This window comes from Oratosquilla oratoria, unplaced genomic scaffold, assembly GCF_046742065.1.
Source record: "Oratosquilla oratoria isolate Oo_2021 unplaced genomic scaffold, ASM4674206v1 SCAFFOLD68, whole genome shotgun sequence".
Lineage (NCBI taxonomy): Eukaryota > Metazoa > Arthropoda > Malacostraca > Stomatopoda > Squillidae > Oratosquilla > Oratosquilla oratoria.
Genome location: NW_027467732.1, coordinates 766,051 through 784,786, shown reverse-complemented (window position 1 = coordinate 784,786; position 18,736 = coordinate 766,051). Strand labels below are relative to the sequence as shown.

The following is an 18,736-nucleotide window of genomic DNA, read 5'->3' as shown; positions in this document are numbered from 1 at the left end:
GTAAATGGCCCAATTTAGTATAGGCCCAATTCAGGTTACCCGTTAATTGTCCCTGCTTTGGGCCAACATCCAGCCGACATAGTCCAGTGTGCATGCGGATAACTATATAAGTCGAACCAACACCGGAAATCTGAGTTTATGTAACCGACCCGACATTTCTTAATCGGCAGTGCCTGAATAGATATGATGTTGGTCCAGTTATTTCATGTTTGTTGGGGTATGACCTACTTTGGACCCAACAGCCCCGACAGTCTCTAGAGGAATGTGTAGCCGAGGATGGTCTTGTAACACCTCGTGATTTGGGTCTTCGTGAAGTTGCTCTTCTTGTATTCAAGGACACCAAAGTTTCCAAGTCAGCTCTCATCAGGGTAAGTCGGAAAGCAGAATTCTTTGCCAATTAATATACAGACGCTCCTCTACTTACGTTCATTCATTTTACGTTTTTTTCGATTATACGTTTGAACTGACTGTAAAAAAAAAAAATTGTGATTTTTTTTTAGTTTAGCGCACTCTCCGTAGTTCAAACGATACTTGCGCATGACGTCCATTGTTTACATTGCACAAACGACAAACTGAACATGCCTTGCCTCATCCTCCTCCTTCCCCTCCTCCTCCACCATCTCAATTTATGTTGCTCGAATTTAATTTATTTGAAATCAATGTTATTATTTTACAATGTTATGTGTATAATTAATGATTTAGGGGTGTTTTATAAGATACGGTAATAGAATTTACGGATGTATAGTACAGTAACAACTTACGTTCATTTTCAACTTACGTTCGGCCGTTCGGAACGTAACTAAAACGTAATTTGAGGAGCGTCTGTACTGTATGTTTAGGCAGAGAGAGGGAAAGAGAGTGAGAATGGTGTGGCTTTAAAGGTGGAAAAGTGTTTGTAGATCAATCTCTTGCATAAAGATAGATACACAAGAAAATTATAGCAAAGGGTAGGGATGTCTTTTGAATTTACATGGATTTAGAAAAGACATATGACTGTTGATAGAGAGATGTTAAGGAATGTGTTGCTAATGGACAAAATAAGGGGAAGTCTATTGAGTATGGTAAAAAGTTTTAATATGAGTAGGAGTGCTTGACTGAGTGTTGGGAATCAAGAAGGTAAATGGCTTGAGGTGAAGGTAGGGTAGTGCCAGAGTTGTGTAATGTCTCCAGGGTTCTGTAATGTAGCCATCATGGTTGTTCAATGTGAACATGGGTGGGATGGTGAGGGAGGTAATTGTGAGAGTGCTCACCAGGGGTTTGAAGTTGGCAAGTAAGAGTGGAAGGAAGTAAGAGGTGCTTGGTTGTTGCCTGCACAAGGCTCTGCACTTGTGCTTGAGTCTGAGGATAAACCGGGGCATTTGGCAGTGGAGTTTGGGAGGACGAGAGAGAGGAGGAATATATAGTGTGGACAAAAGTAAGATAATGAGATTACTAGGAGTGATGACAATGGTGTTGTGTTTGAGGTGAGCTTAAAGGGTGAGAGGTTGGATAAAGTGGAAAGGTCACATGGCAATGAATGCAATAGTGAAAGTAGAGGTGTGAATTTTAGAGTAAAGGAAGCAAATAAATGTCTGGTGAGGAAATGAAAAGTGTCACTTAGGAAGAATGCAAAGAGAAGGTCCTTTGAGGGAGTGGTTGTGCCCATGGAGCACATGGTATATTGTACATGATATGGAACACAAGATACTGAAAAGAACGACGAATAGATTATACTTGTAGGGGTGTGGAATTATTATGCATATGTGGCCTTCTGTCAAGAGGAATTGGTCACAGGCAGACTGGCACTGTCCTGTATTTACCAGCAAAATAAGTACAAGGCAGCACGATTCTGTCTCTCAAGGTGCAAGCAATTCCTGTCACTGTGTAGCAGTTTGTTTTGTCCTGCATTACTGCATAATATCTGGATAAAAAAAAGAAAACCATCTTGTAGTAAACATCATTCTGTCATTTTCTCATAACTGTTATGCAAGATCATTGTGTTGCCAGAGGTGGTGGTAAGAAAATAGTCCCTTTCTATCTACCTTTTCATTTTTTCTTTCTTTCACATGTATTCCAACAGAGTTGTTATCTATTTGCAGGACCCTTTTTTGCTGAGCAAATGTGTCTTAGCCTGGGAGGATGGAAGGAGAAGAATGCTTTGAGATTGCTGAGCTCTCAGGAAAGGATACCTTTATTTTCAAGGTTGGTGTAGAAACATTGTTCATGTTAGTAATAACACAATGTAACACATGTTTTGTTTATTTGTATTTTTTCATGTTTACATATGTATTTCCTGTCACTGAATCCAAATATCACATTAGTTTTGACGTAACATCGATATTTATTTATTTATTCTTGATTTTATATTTTATTGTTATATACGCAACCTTTCTCTACAGTAGTTAATTGATTCAAAATACTTTAGCATTCTAAGGATAATTATACAACATCTAGTATTTTTTTCATAATATGAAGTGTATTTAAGAGCTACAATATTAGTAAGAACAAAATAAACAACACAACATTGCACTGCAAGTGTTTTGATGACTCTTCTCATGATTAGAAATGCTTTGACGATCGAGATTTTCTAGAATGCATGCTTTCGTCTTTTCTGACTAGTGACTATATGTAATCTCCCATCATAGCAGTATTCCATCGTCCTTGATATCTTCTTTCCATAGTTGCGATATCATGATGAAATCTCTCGCCATGATCCTCACTGACAGCCCCCAAGTTTTCGGGGAAGAAATCTAGGTGAGAATGCTAGAAATGTATCTTCAAGGACATACGACAACCAAGTTTCCTGAAGTTCTCAATAAGCTTTGCCACTATTTGTTTATAATTAGGGTCCTTCTGATTTCCTAGGAATCCACGAACTACATCACGAAATGAACACCAAGCTTCTCTTTCAACTTTTGTCATCGCTCTTTCCAGTTTCTCCGACTTCAACATTTTGTTTACCTGGAGTCCAACTAATATACCACCCTTGAGCTTAGCCTCAGATAGCTTGGGAAACATGAGACAAATTTCTTGGAAAGTTTCGCCTCCTAAATCCAAAGCCTTCACAAACTGTTTAATTAACCCTAGCTTGATATGAAGTGGGGGTAATAAAACTTTTTTCGAATCTACTAGAGGCTGTCTGAGAACATTTAACATTCCTGGCTGCAGTTCAACTCTTGGGGGCCAATGAACTTTATTATAATGATCATCATCAGCCCTGCTGTCCCATAAACAAAGAAAACAGGAATACTTTGTGTATCCCCCTTGTAAGCCAAGCAAAAAGGCTAGCATCTTGAAATCACCACAAACATCCCATTTGAGTTCAGCATAATTGATTTTTTCAAGAAGCTGTTTGACATTATGATAGTTTTCTTTCTTCTGTACTGAGTGTGCAAGAGGCAAAGATGGGTTTTTATTTCCATTGTGGAGCAATACTGCTTTGAGACTTCGTGTTGAGCTATCTATGAACAGTCGCCATTCTGCAGGATCATGTTCGAGTCCAAGGGCTGTAAACAAACCAGTAGCATCCTTACAATAACACATATCATCACTAAAGTCATAGTAAATTTTAAATTCTTCATGTCGTTTCTGGTACACAGATGTCCTGCAGTCTTCTCCTAGTAGATTCCATTCTTTCATCCTTGATGTAAGAAGCTCAGCTCCTGACTTAGTAAGACCTAAGTCTCTGATTAAGTCATCTAGCTCACTCTGACTTGGAAAGTGAGGCTCCGAAGTCGTTCTTGGTGCGAAATCTTTGTCTCCCATTTCATGGCTGCTGCTACCTGCTGACCCTTCAGATGAAATTTCCATTGCATCTTCCATCTGGAAAGAAATAACTAAATATAGCAACTTCAACAAAGACGAATAGCATTAGTATTCCATATATCTTTAGGAAAGTGAATGTATATGAAGTACTTAATATTGAAGTTAATTAAAAGTAAAGAGAGTATGATAAAAATAAACTTGCATTTTCTGGTGGTTGTGGTACTGGTAAGCTATCATCATGTGGGACAGGTGCTCTAGATGATGGTATATCTGGATACTGCAGAGCTTGTCTTCCTTTCACTTTCCTGTACTTCGTCACATCAATCATACAAAAGTAGCAGTTGTCGTGATGGTTCTTCGGCTCTCTCCATATTCTAGGAATGGCAAAAGGCATTGCCCTTCCTGTACCTCTCAGCCATCCTTCTAGAGTAGATCGGCAACTTCCACACATCACATTAGGTGCCCATGGCTTGTCCTGGTCACCCATGGGCATTCCGAAATAGAGTCTGTACGCTATCCACACTTTAGCACCTCTCACGATCTTATGTAGTACTTGTTTTTTCCCAATATAATAACCACACACATAGCAAAATGTATCAGGAGAATTTTCACATCCTCTAGTAGCCATCTTAACAGGTAAATAGTTCAGTCATTGATCTGAAAGAGAAAATTAGATAAACATTTAGTAGCAGACCACATAACAATTCCAAAATATACATGGTAACATTGAAATTATATGTATTTCTATAACGGTCGATGATACAGAAAAAATAATTGCATATTTGAAATCAGCAGGAAAAATGGATTAAAAACCTCTAAAAAAAATACAATAAACAAAACTTTTGAAAAAAAAAATGTTACGTTGTGTAATCAGAAGAAAATTGGACATTATGAAATTATGGATGAATGATAGAATAAAAACAATTGAAGAATGTTATGAATTTAAATGAGTGTACAGTGATCCACCGGTATTTGTGTGGGTTACGTTCCAAGACCCCTCGCGAATAGTGAAAAATCACGGATAGTGGATACGCCCCTTAAAAATGTCTTAGGATACCCATTTTATGATACAAACCATGTTTTATATTGTTTTATTATGTAAATAAACTTTAATACTCAATTTTAAACAGATATTTTGTTAATATAACAGTAACTAAAAGCAGATTCCATTCTAAAGGTGTTCTTGTCCCGAACTACAAGTGCAGTTTTAGCAAACTGTGAAGTACCTATGGAGTGAAAGTGGAGGTAGAATGTAGATTGAGAGAAGTGAGTAAATGCCTTGGTGGATTAAAGAGTGTCATGAGGAATAGACATTTGGGAATGGATGCTAAGAGGAGACTGTATGAAGGAGTGATTTTGCCAACAGCACTGTATGGGGCAGAAACATGGAACATAAGAGAAGAAGAGAGATGGAGTTTGAATGTGTTTGAGATGAGGTGTCTGAGAAGTATGATGGGGGTTACTAGGCTAGATAGAGTGAGAAATGAGGAGGTGAGGAGGAGAACAGGGGTGGAAAGGGAGTTGGGAGATAGGGTTGATGAAAGAATATTAGGATGGTTTGGACACATGGAAAGAATGAGTGAAGAAAGACTAGTAAAAGAGGTGTGGAAGGCAGATGCGGAGGAAGTGAACATGAGGGGACGTCCTAGGATGAGGTGGATGGATGGGGTGAAGGAGGCTTTGGGGAAGAGGGGAATGTCTGTTGAGGAAGGACGGGAGAGGACAGAAGACAGGGGTAAATGGAGAATGGTTGTATATGGATGATGTTGTGATTGCATGAGGTGGAATGGGCGAGTGGATGGGGGGTGAGGTAGTATGCGTGAGCAAAATTTGACGCAGCCTGAAGGGATTTCTCCCCGTCCTCTCATTTTATGCAATTGGGGGACGGAGAGGGGGGGTCGCCGATTTAATGAAGCGGCCTTGCTGTGGATGTGCTGTATCTTGCGACACTGCTTCTGACCCAGGGCAGTGGACAAGGTGCAGGGATGACCCGTCATTCAGGAGGTGCTAAGATAAGAGGGAGGGTGGAGGGATGTGGAGTGTATTCAGGGATGGAATGGGTGGGAATGATTTTATGCCTTTTTCTTTTTGGCTACCCCCCTTGTAAGGGGGAAAAAGCCTTGGAATATGTATGTATGTACTTGTGGCGATAATTCTTCTAATCACGGTCTCAGTCTTCTTTATCGACTGAATTGTGCATTCATTATCGCCGAAATGGCAGCCGATAGCAACATTACTTAGTCCCTCTTTCAGCATGCCCAGGACCTTGACTTTCTCCTGTAGTATCTAGCATCATTGCCTTCTTCACACATTTAGGCATGCTTGCAGGAGCACTAGAAGATGCAGGGCATTTGGGCGACACTGTAGGGTATTTGTAGAAAATCACAAACTTCACATACATATACAAAGCAAATGCTCGTGGTAGAGATACGCAGATAAATGGTGGGAAGAAGACAGTACACTAGCCATTTAGTGCAAATGTTAAATTAATTTTGCACCCCAATTGGTTACTCTCAACTCACCAGCCAATAGTATGGCCAAAAACATTGGTGCTGGTGATGTTAGCATCCTACAGCCCTTTTTATATTTTATATTTAAATTCAACATTAAATTATATAATGTATATTGCTATTTTGCTTGTTTTTAATTAATATCTGTATTTATAAATTCAGTAATAATAATCTTCAAGGTTTAAATGAGGAAAAAGTTTTTTATAAGGTTTAACGTACAAGTGCCGAAAGGTGTTGGCATCATGGATAGGCGAAAGAATCATGAATAAACATTAATCAGGTTTCATGGGAAAAGTCACAGATATTTGGGGTCACAAATGGCGGAGGTTCACTGTACTGTATTTTATGTCATATAAGATGCATCCTCCATTTCAGTAAAGAATATTTAGGAACATTTTATTTAGACAAAACATAGAAGAGGAGTTGAGTACACATGGAGAGGATTCGATCAGTAGTTATCTCATGTTATTTAACTTCGATATTTACAATAATTACATTTAGTTATAGAAGCAGGAAATGGCAAGTATTAGAAGGCTGTGCCACACCAATAGGTGGTACTGAGACTATGAATAAATGATCATTTATGTTGGCATTATTCATCATCATTACAATTCCATGGTTCATCTAAAGATAAAGGATGTTTCCTTATCAAATATAACAAGATAACTGTAACAGAATATGACATGAATAGAAAATATTATGTACAAAAAAATCTTGCAATGAAGCTTTATTAATGATAGTAGAGTATTTTTTTGCCCATGAACTGTATGAAAATAATTGTTTATATTTCATGCCCTCTAGAGCAACGATACAGCATGGACAGAAGGTTGGTTCCGTCACCTTCAGTTCATTGCCCTTGCTGTTGGTTCCTGGAAATGTCGCCATCCAGCTTTAGCAAATATTATGATTAATGGCATGCAGCATTCATAGAAGCAGCTGTACTGCCAACACCATCCTTTGCAACTTGGTCGCTTTCCACATGGCAGGAAGCTGAACCTATCAATCATCCTCATCGCGGACCAAGAAGTTTTCTGCTAGTGTGCTCTTCCATAGAATTTCAAAATTCACATAGTATTTTCAAATAAAAACTGCACAATTTTTCCTCCAAAGCTGAATTGTAAATCGTGTTCAGTGTGCACAGTGTTGAAATGCTAATAAAATCAAATTGTAGCAGTGAAATGTGAGCTGTATTTTTTTTTTTTTTTTTTTTTTTTAATCTTTTTAAAAGAAGGACAATGTGATTACTGCAGCTATTTTTAGGTAAATGGAATTCCTTGATCCTAAAAAGCCCTGGAACTCTTTTATAAGAAATGCGCATTACCAGCAACTCTTTTATAAAGAAAGAAATATATATTTTGCATTACATCTCTTGCAACTTTGCTGTTTTGGGAAATGCTAATTCAAACCCAGATACTACTTGTTCTCTCTGTCTTTACTAAATATTTTTTCTTATAGTCAGGCCAATCTTTATAACCAGCTAGCATAACTAGACTGTCCTCTGTCTTAACAATTTAGCCAAACCTAGTTTGTACAGCTTAGTTTTCATTTATGGCAATCTCTTAAAAGAATCACCACATAATTAACATGCTGTCTCACTTTCAACTTGCTTCTCTTCTGCTGCTGCTGTCAACAAGGAGTTTTTATTCCTGTTCCTATAATCTGAGTCAAAATAAACCAATGATTTATTGTAATTATTTTATATCATAAAAGTTCATTTTATTGTTTTTAGATCCTGTTTGATTTTAAACTAGACAGCCAGGTGCATTTTTATTCCCTTTTCACAAGGCTGGTCTAAGAACATAGATAGCATTTTGTGTTTCGAAGGACTGAGGTGGTCTTATGCCAAATTTGATGAAGCCTGTAGTGCCTTCTTAGGAGGCATTTCAATTGGCACCTCTGGATCCCTTCTATCTTTGACAGTGTCTGTCATACACACCATTACAGGGAAGCATATCCTTTCATGAAACACAAGATAGAAAATTGGATGGACATAAAAGGCATACACTGACCAGGTGTTCATTATCCAACACCAAAGGCATTCAGAACAAGAGTATGTGGCATTCAGATGTCATCCATGAAATGTTACTGAAGCTACTGCAAAGCTGAAGTATTTGCTCTCATGTAATTGATAGCAACTTAGCAAACGTCATTTCAATTCTATTGATAGCAAAATTATATTCATAGCTTAGGAAGGTATGCTTTAAAAAAATTGAACACATACACTATAAGGACAGAAATGCACACATTGTTTGTCTGTAAGATGTGTCATATACTGTAGATATATACTGTATATGTATATATATATATTCAGAGTTAAAAAAACAGTTGAGCTCAAAGTGCAAAAAGATTATATTTCCTCAACATTCACTTTTTTCTTGGGAGGCTTCATCCTTGAATATTACCCAGAAGGTAACAGAAATAACCAATACTGATGTGTATTGTAAGTTGCAATCCCAGTTGACCTAGAACTTTGTGTTGCACTCATATTGGATACAGCACCTGGCTCTCCCTAACAACATTATTCTTCACAGTTGTGAAAAAAAAGTTAAAATGTTTGCATACGCTTCCACCTTAACACTTCCAAAGAGTCACAAAATAGAAGCTCATAGAATTAACTAGATGTTATCTATATACTGGATTGTAGGAGAGTGTGATGCAAAATATGTAGTCTAGCTGGGATAATGAACTGCAGCACATCTACAAGAGTAAAAAAGGAGTGAGGTAACACTTCTCACTACAGCTGAATATCTTATAGCAAATTTCAATCACTCGAAGATAGTGTCACGTATGGAGGTTCATGCAAGTGGCATTTTTTTTTAAAAGCAGAAAATACAGACAAGGCAAATATTAAATGGAGTACAGAATCTTTCAAAAGCAAGGTACACAAGGAAAAACAAAATTAACTGATGCATACAAATATATTAAGAATATCAGTCTTAGCTTACCTGTGACCATTATAAAAAATCCCAGTATATCTCATTCTGCTCCTACCAATCTTTAGAAATCAAAGCCAGTGAACTGGGATTCTGGTATGAGTGCACAGCGTTTTGGTACTTTATTTCCGGAGGTGGGCGTGATTCAAAAAAATTTAAGTCTGATTAGCAATATCTGATTCGCCAGCTCATCAAGTCCAATTAGATTATCCAATTTGTGTGCCAAAAATCTAAATCCGATTAGCGTTTATCCAATAATCCAATTCGATCATTTTTTCAAAAGTGAATCAATATTTTTAAAAGTAATTCAAGGTATTAAAAGCAATTTTCAATGTTTCTAAAGGAAATTTAATGCTTTTTTACCCTAAGTAAGGCATTTCTAACTAATACAAAGATATAGAAAATTTGATTAAAAAACTTATTGTGAAAAAACAAAGATGACGTTGACCTGGATTAATCACAAATCGCTTTAAATTTTTGGCAGTCCAATTGTGATTATCCAATTAGTTTGGCAGGGGTTAATTCAATTCGATTATCTGATTAAAAAATACGAATCTGATTAATCAGATAATCGGACTTCCGATATTTAGTATGATGAAGCATCCTTGAAAGAAGGCAGAATGTTTGAAGAAGTATATATGTATGTACATATATATATATATATATATATATTTTTTTTTGCTTCAAGGCTCATCTATCATTTCACCGTTTGGTATGTTCCTTGAGCTGTAGATCTTTTTTCAAATAGGCATATACCTACATAAACTATAGGTAATGTTATGACCTAACATACACACACACCTAACTCCTTGCCCACCAGAGATGGAGTACCAGCTCGCAGTGCAGAGATGCTGAATTTTTTTCATCCCTGAGCTGGACTCAAATAATTGTATTTCTTCTACTTTTCACATAATTGGTAACATGGTCTTTACTAAACATAAAATATTGGGCTCCTTAGCCATCAGGTAATCATTGATTTTATCTATGTACCAAGGGCTTCTTCCCCTTTATAAGGGTGGTAGCCAAATTAAAGGCACGCTCCCACTCACACCTATTCCACTTCCATCCACCACCCTTTCTTCTCTCTCATCTCAGCTCCTCTTGGATGAAGAGTCATCCCTATCTCCTGCCCACTGCCTGGGTCAGAAGCAATGCAGCAAGACAACCTGGCTGAGTATAAACTATCTATAATCTATTAGCATATCCCATTTTTAATTTCCTATACTGACTTGTTTTTTTCTTTCATTTTCTTTATACCATGTCTTTACTTTCTGATTTAAAATTCTTTAAAAAAAAAACTTCTCTTGCTCTATTCTTTTATCATTCTTTTCCTTGATTTCAGTGACAAGTTCCCTTTTGCTTATTCTCCCTCCATTGCATCTTTCCTTACTCAAATATTCTTGAACTTTTCCTAATCTGCTACTTGTCCTATTGATTACCTCGGTTGGTGTGGCTTGTCACTTAAACTCTATTTTCACTGGACATGTACCTTATGTACCTTCAATTGTGTGTATGTATACATATGTTTCATATGTCTATTATTATTTCCTGTATGAGATTAGAGATGACGAAGACTTTGGTCTGATATCATTTTAGATTGTCAAGGTAAACTAAACCAGTTCTACTTATTTGCATAACTTCCACCCAACATGACTTAAATAACATCATCTGTGCCTTAAATCCTCCACACAACTGATTATGAAAATGTTAAATAGTTTTGAAATGAAATGTATAATGATGTAAATAGGTTGGTGATATGTCAGATTAGATATGTAAATATTGAAAAAAGTATGAATTTTTTCAATGTACGACTTAATATAAAGATATTTAAGCTGTATCGTTTCATTACTAAGAATTCACTGCATGCCAGTTTATGCCTCGTATGGAAATATACTTTGTTCCTGAGAGAGAAGCTGAAGTTCTCGCCTCTGCAGAGGAAGAGAAAAATGTTGCCACATCATTTTGTTGTGGTGGACTGGACTATGGACTACCTGGGACAGACGACCCGCTCGCGCGGGATCGGTAGTTGTATGAAGGGAAGAGATGTCTGTATGGAAATGAAAAGATATTGTGTATATAAGAGGGGTCTTGCCACCGAGTGGTTTTAGGGATATTCATTTCGTGGGGTCCTGGCTTAGGAGGGGGTGGGCAGGAGACTTGGAGGCTAAAATCAATGCATGTAACCGTGACTCCCACCAGGAAAGTCAATGTTAAATGGAGGATAGCAACCAGGTCACCAGTATTATAATTGGTCCCTCCCTTTCCTCATCTGCCTTCATTATCAACCAACCCTGTGATTCCCTTAGTTTTCACTTTCCTTCCTATGGTAGGGAATAGTGGACTATGTGGTTTTTGTGGGGAGGTGAAGAGAAGTCGGTAGAAAAATAAAATGATAGTCGTGTAAAGAAAAAAGGTGGGGGTGGCTATTGCCACTGAGCATTCATTTGTCATGAATTCAGTAAATAACTGCCCTCTGGCTCCTCCCCCTCCTGGATGGTTCTGTCATCTGATTGGAAGCTGTTCCCTATGACTGGAGTTGGTGTTTCGCCATTGGTTCGTTGAAGGCTTTTGATTGGTCGGTTTCTCTGCCGTATTGTGTTGTGACCTGCCCCCGTGTGGGTGGAATCCACTGCGTGGGCGGAATCCACTGATCAGTTCCACCACCCATGATGCCCTCATTCATCTCTGCATCTGTTTTACGTTGTTCGTATAAATGCCGTTTCAAAGAGTTTGCTTGTCCATATTTCATACCGTCCCCAGTCTACCAAGAGTAACGCGCGGTCCATATGGACGTGAAGTGGTGTCTGAAGATAATTCTGTTACTTTCCGAACAAAGGTTCCTTCAGAGTCCCGTGTTTCCCTCTCCTTCTTTTCCCATACCTGTCTCTGCAAAGTTTCGCAAAAAAAAAAAAAAATCTTTATTGCTCGCGTAAGATTATGAAATTAAAATGCAAGAACATTCGACTCATTCTGAAATACGTCGGTACCTCTGTTGTCAGATCACACCGGCGGCAGTCGAGTAGGTTGCTTGTTCGAGGTGGAACAGTGTAATTGACGGTTCTTTCCGTAAGTACCAGGTTTTACTTTAGTTTAGGGACAACCTCAGATCCCTATATTATGATTATTATTTCAAGTTCTTTACTACTTACTAGCTTCAGATATTAACCTTGTTTAGCTGTTGTTACATTGGGCAAGCAGCCAGATCACACCGAGGTAAAATTCCAGAATCTCTCAAACGGATTTAACACGAAATTTATGTTGTTTAATATATCCTGTAGTGATTCCTCTTCACCCATGATTCCTTATTTTGCAACCGTAGCCTATTCCCTTACTGAGCTTCTTAAACAATATCCTTCTTCAAAGTGTCTCTCCTGGACTGACGCAGCAAAGGACTCCTTCAATCCTAACCTAACCTAACGTAGCAATGCCATAGAAACAACAGATCTTTGAAGTGAGAAAAAAAAAACGAAAGAAATGGTAAATGTGTTCACGTGATACTAGAACAATACCTAAAGTGACTGAGCTCAAAATATTACCGGTTCTCTGTACAAGACAATCCTTATGTGGACTGTACGCACGCAGGGCTTTGGGTCCATCTTGGCCCATCGCCATCTCGGCCCATTACCAACTCTGCCCATAACCAACTCGGCCCATTGTTAACGAAAAGCAAGATCTATATACACCAAGTTTAACCGCTTGAGCCGTTCTGCGCAGCTTCTGACGTCATTTAGATGTTTCCACTTTCTCTTTGTGAAACACCGAAGAAAACTGTGAAACGCTAAGGCAGACTGGAATTATTATATTTCCCTCCGTTATCTCTCTCTCTCTAGCTCATTGCTATTATCAGTGTGTATTTACCTAGTTGTATTTTACGGGAAGGGGAGCTATGCTCGTGATGTCCCGTCTTCATATCTCATTTTATCTAAACTGTTTTTAAATTCATGTATTGTTTCCACTTTCCATTGTGTTGTTCTTATCTATATTTTAACCTTAATGCTTTTACTGATATTTTCGATTTCCCCTGTGTCATTAGCAGACCTCTTGTGTATATTTTTCTGCTGTCAGGGGGAGACCGTTCGTCTCCCTCCTCATTTCCTTCCATTTCCCTCCCCTTCTCCCCTTTCGACACCACGAGCTTTCCCCTTTCCTACTAATACAAAAAGGTACTTCCACGTAGTTGAAATCCATGAAAACTGTGTTTTTTTTTCCAGAGTTCCAATCTTCGCCGTCAATCCGAAGATTGTGTGTGTGTGTTATATCTACACCTGTCGCTGCTGGGACTCATAAAAAAATTGTGATGCATTAGTATGTATTTACCTAGTTGCATTTTACGGGAAGGGGAGCTATGCTCGTGGGGTCCCGTCTTCATATCTCATTTTATCTAAACTATTTTTAAATTCATGTATTGTTTTTGCACACACCACTTTCTCATCTAACTTGTTCCAACTGTCTATTACTCTGTGAGGAAAGCTGTTCTTTTTCAAATCTCTTCTATAGCTGTCTTTTTTTTATTTTCTTTCCGTGTCCTCTTGTATTTCTGTCATCCCATTTTATCAGATTCTCTCTATCAGTAATTTCTATGCCTTTCATGATTCTGTAAATAGCTATCAAATCTCCTCTCTCTCTTCTTTGCTCTAGTGTCTGTAGTTCAAGTTTCTAGTCTCTCTTCATATGATAGTTTTGAGAGTGTTGGTGCCAATTTTGTAATTGCTCTTTGTATTCTTTCAATTTTTTTTTATACATTTGTTTGTACTTGGTGACCATATCATTGCTGCATATTCCAATCTTGGTCTTATCAGGGTGATTAGGATTTTCTTCACCATTTCTTCATCCAGGTATGTAAATGCAACTTTGATTGTTCTTATTAGATTATAAGTTTCTCCAAAATCTTATTTATATGTTTCTCAGGTGACATATTATTCATAACAATGACTCCCAGGTCCTTCTCTTTTTCTCTTTTTTTTATTCCTTCTTCTCCCAATTTATATGCTCCTGTTATTCTGTTTTTGCTTTTTCCAAATTCCATTATACTGCACTTTTTTGTATTGAACTCCATTTCCCACTTCCTACTCCATTCCTGTACTTTATTTAGATCTCTCTGTAGTGATTCACAATCTTCTTCAGTTTTCACTCTTTTCAGTAGTTTTGCATCATCTGCAAAGAAGCTCATATAGCTCTCAATTCCTTCCTCCATATCATTAATATATATAACAAACATTATTGGGGCCAGAACTGTTCCCTGCGGAACACCGCTTATTACTTCATCCCATTTTGAGTGCTGGTCTCTTATCACTACTCTCATTTTTCTTTCTTGCAAAAAGTCTTCCATCCAATTTAGTAGTTTGCCCTGTATTCCTCCTTTAGTTTCTAATTTCTTAAGCAACTTCTTATGTGGTACTTTGTCAAAAGCTTTCTTTAGGTCTAGAAATGCGCAGTCCGCCCATCCATCTCTTGTATTATATCTATTAGCCTTGAATGGAAACATATTAAATTGGTGACGCATGATTGCCCTTGTCTGAATCCAAATTGCCTTGGATTTAACACTTTGTTTTTTTTTTCTAAATATTTTACCCATCTACTTTTGATAATTCTTTCACAAATTTTTGCTATTGTACTTGTTAGAGAGACTGGTCTATATTTTGTAGGTTCTTTATTTCCTCCTTTATATATAGGTACTATATTTGCTTTTTTCCAATCTTCTGGAACTTTTCCTTCTTTCAAGGAACTATTTATTATGCTATGTATTTTGTCTGCCAGTTCGTTCCTGCATTCTTTCAGTATCCAGTTTGCTATTTCATCTGGTCCATGCGATTTTCTAACATCAAGATTACTCAAGTGTGTTAATATTTCATTCCTTGTTACTTCTGTTTCTTCCATAGGGGGGACTTTCTCTCTCCATTCGTTCTCTTCAGGTTGTATGTTCTCCCTTGTAAACACTGATTTAAAATGTTTGTTCATAATTTCCGCCATTTCCATTTCCTCAGTGTATTCAACTCCCTCTTGTCTTAATTTCTCCAAGTCTTGTTTGTTTTTCAGTTTATTGTTTACAAATCTGTAGAATAGTTTTGGTTGATCTTTACACTTTTCTATGATATCTTTTTCATATTTTCTCTTTTCCTCTCTGCACGTTTGTACATATTCATTTCTATAACAGGTATATATTTTCCATTTTCAGGTCTTCTGTCTTTTTTCCATCTGTTCCAGGCTTTGTCTCTTTTGCCTTTTAACTCCCTACAACTTTTGTTGTACCAGCATTTTACATATTCTTTTCCTTGTATGTCTTGGGACATACTTTTCCACTCCTTTTTTGTAAATTTTTGTCAAAATATTCCATTTCTCTTCTACTGTTGTTTCTTCTTTGTATATTTCTTCCCGGTTTTTCCTTTTGAAAGAATTCTCTTATTTTATCAAAGTTTGTTTTTTCATACATCATTCTTCCTTTTCTATATTGTTCATTTCTCTTCATATATTTTTCTTCATTAAGTTCCAGTTCAATCAATATGTGGTCACTTTTACCTATTGGTGTTTTATATTCAATTTTGTCCACTATTCTAGGTTCAGATGTAATTATTAGGTCTAGTCTCGATGGCTCTTCATTTCTATACCTAGTGTTCTCCTGTATCCATTGTGTCATTGTATGGTCAGTAACCATCTCAAGTAGAGCGTTTCCCCATGAGCCGTCTCCACCCTTTACTGTCATTTCTTCCCAGCAGATTTCTTTGCAATTAAAGTCGCCCATCATAACTATTCTTCCTCCCTCTTCCATTATCTTGTTTAATGTTATCTTTGTGTCCTCTAACATACTTTTATGTTCACTCTCTTCCCATGAGGCTGTTTTCGGGGGCACATAATTTATCACAAACTTTCTGCTCTTCTTATCTCTGTCTTCTACTTCCATCATTATCATCTCTACAGTATTCTTTCCATATGTGGCACACTTCACGTTTATATCCTTCTTAGTCAGGAACATAACTCCACCCCCTTGCTTTTTCACTCTGTTTCTAATCCAATAATTATATGCATCATGTCCTACACTGTTGGGTGGTAGTGGACCTTTTAATTTTGTTTCTACAATTCCCATTATGTCTGGTTCTTTTTCCTTCAAATAATCATTCAGCTCATTCAATTCTGTAATTAATCCATCTATATTTGTGTAAGACACTCTTAGTTTTCTGCCACTTCCATTGTGTTCTCTGTTTCCCTTATGTTTTTCTCTTGTATGTCGACTTTCTTTAGTTTCATATTCACTACTCTCCAATAGAATCTCTCTTTTTCTGACTCCGTTTTTTTCTCGTTTTTTCCCTTAGCTTGAAGTCTTTTCTATTTTTCTTCCTCTCTTTCCTCTTTATTCATTTCTCTTTTTATCCATATCTTTTTGTATTCTTCACTTGTTGCTAGTTTCCCTGTTTTGGATAAGATATTCTCTGCCGTCGTTTGTGACCTGAATTTAATCTTAATTGGTCTGGTCTTATCTGTGCTATACTTTCCGAATCTAAATTTCTCTTCGATTTGCTTCATAACTTCTGGTTCATCTTCCTGAACTGATTCTAGTAATTGGCTTACTTTTTCATTTTCCTCTTTGATTCATGTGGTTCTATCTGTGTTGTGTTTTTCTTCCATTCCTAATATAATTATACATTTCTTCTTGTCTGCTAAATCTCTTACTATATTCTCCTTTTGTCTCATCACTTTAATAACCGAGTCTTCAGTATGTTCTTTCAATTGCTGTTTGACTATGTCAGTGAATGAAACTTTATTGTCTTCTTGGGTTGCTTTCCAATTCTTAGCTTTAGTTATGGCCTCTGTTTTCTTTACTATTCCTCTTCAATTCCTCATTCTCCACCTTTACTTCTCTTAACTGTCTTTTTAGGTCTTCTATTTCATCAGTTAAGTTTTTGTTCACCTTCTCTAGTTTTTCCAATTTTTCAAACCTCTCGGCGATTTTTGTCATCTTGCCAAACCTAACTTCCCAGTTGTCAGACATTTGTTGAATTTTTTCCTCCAGTTTTGTCAGCCGGGGGAGGTTGGTATCCGCCGCCCTTTCATTAAATCCTTTGAAATTATCATTCTCACCTTCCATTGTACTGTTCTTATCTATGTATCTGATCTTTACATTTTTATTAGACATTTCATCGTCACTCAGCTGGTCGGGGGGCCATTTTTTAATGTTTACATTTCGTCTGTCTGCCTGGGCCAAGTCTTCTTCCTCATTTCCTTCCATTTCCCTCTGCAATTCCTCCCTTTCTCCTCTTTCCCTACTTTCCCACTACCCCACGAGCAATTTCCCCCACCCTGCAAATACAATAGGTACTTCCTTTGCTTTGGAATCCTCTATTTTTCACTTTTTCTTCAGAACGTCTTCTAAGCCGTCCGTTCGTTGAAGTGTGCGTGTGTGGCCTAGAGGGATTTAAGAAATGCAATAATAGTACCAAACCTCACATATGCAATTGAAACATGGCTTTGGAATAAGAGTCAGAGGTGTAGAGTGCAGGCAGTGGAAATGAGTTAAGTGAGAAGTGCTTGTGGTGTAAGTAGAATGGATAGAATGAGTAATGAAAGTGAGCATGAGCTTTTTCCAATGGGTCTCAAAGGCGAGGGGAAGAAATGTAGTGGTTGAAGACAAGGTCTATATATACGACCTTGGTTGAAGAGGTAGAGATAGACGTTAAAGTGGTTTGGCCAAATGGAGCAAATGGAAGAGAGTAGGATGACCAAGAGGGTGTATGTGAGATGGGGGGGGGGAATGATAAAGGGTGACCTCCAGTAAAACGATGGAGGGATAGGGTGCGGGAGTATGCCAGTAAGAGGTGTGAAAGATCATTCAGAGATCTTGAGCAGGCAAGGAGAGTGTGTTTGGATAGAGATGGAAGCTCTTCTGCCATGGTCATCTCATTGTGGGAGCTCCTGGGAGCAGGCAACAAAGATGATGATAATGATTAGTGTGTGCTTGTACATAAACATTCTCTCTCTCTTTCTCTCTCGCACACATACAATGGAATATCAAAACCGAAATAACAGGTAATAACTTTTATTTGACTACAATGATTACAAAGGCGGAGCATGCCAACAGGAGACCTTTTGGTCCATATCTAGGTCGGATGCAAAAAAAATCATAATAAATTGATAAATAAAAACTATAATAATGTAAATAACAAATAAAGTACATAAATAAATACTATAGTTAGATGATAAACAAACAGGTAAATAGTGAATAATAATGAATTGAAATATAACTAATAATAAATGAAAATCAAAACAGACAAATGATAACAAAACAAAAACAAATAACATGAAATAAAGTATAATCATTACAGCATCTTGCTTAGGTGTTTATCTAAATGATTCTTAAAGCTTTGAACTGAACTACATTGCACTACCTGTGCAGGAAGTTTATTCCATTCATTAACTACATGGTTGGCGAAGTTGTTTCTACCTACATCCAAATTGAATCTATTTCCGGACAGTTTGAGACCATTGTTTCTTGTCTGATTCTCATTCAATGTGAAAATTTTGTCACTTTTGATGATGTCAATTCCCTTTAGAATTTTG

At 37.3% G+C, this 18,736-nt stretch overlaps 1 protein-coding gene across 5 annotated transcripts in view; it reads left to right on the top strand.

Moving 5' to 3' along the window:
* LOC143023896 (uncharacterized) overlaps window positions 1–11,483 on the top strand; it is a 29,198-nt gene extending 17,715 nt beyond the window's left edge. For 2 of the 5 annotated variants that reach the window (XR_012966236.1, XR_012966237.1), the window contains exons 6-8: window positions 243–368; window positions 2,079–2,181; window positions 7,056–11,483. Coding sequence is in view for 1 of the 5 variants with exons in the window: in XM_076182558.1 (XP_076038673.1) it covers window positions 243–298 (56 nt within the window). In the remaining 4 variants the exon portion in view is untranslated. Of the gene's footprint in view, window positions 1–170; window positions 617–2,078; window positions 2,182–7,055 lie in introns of those variants that run through there. The other 3 variants (XR_012966232.1, XR_012966235.1, XM_076182558.1) reach the window with 2 other exon arrangements.
* The last annotated feature ends 7,253 nt before the right edge of the window (window positions 11,484–18,736 follow it).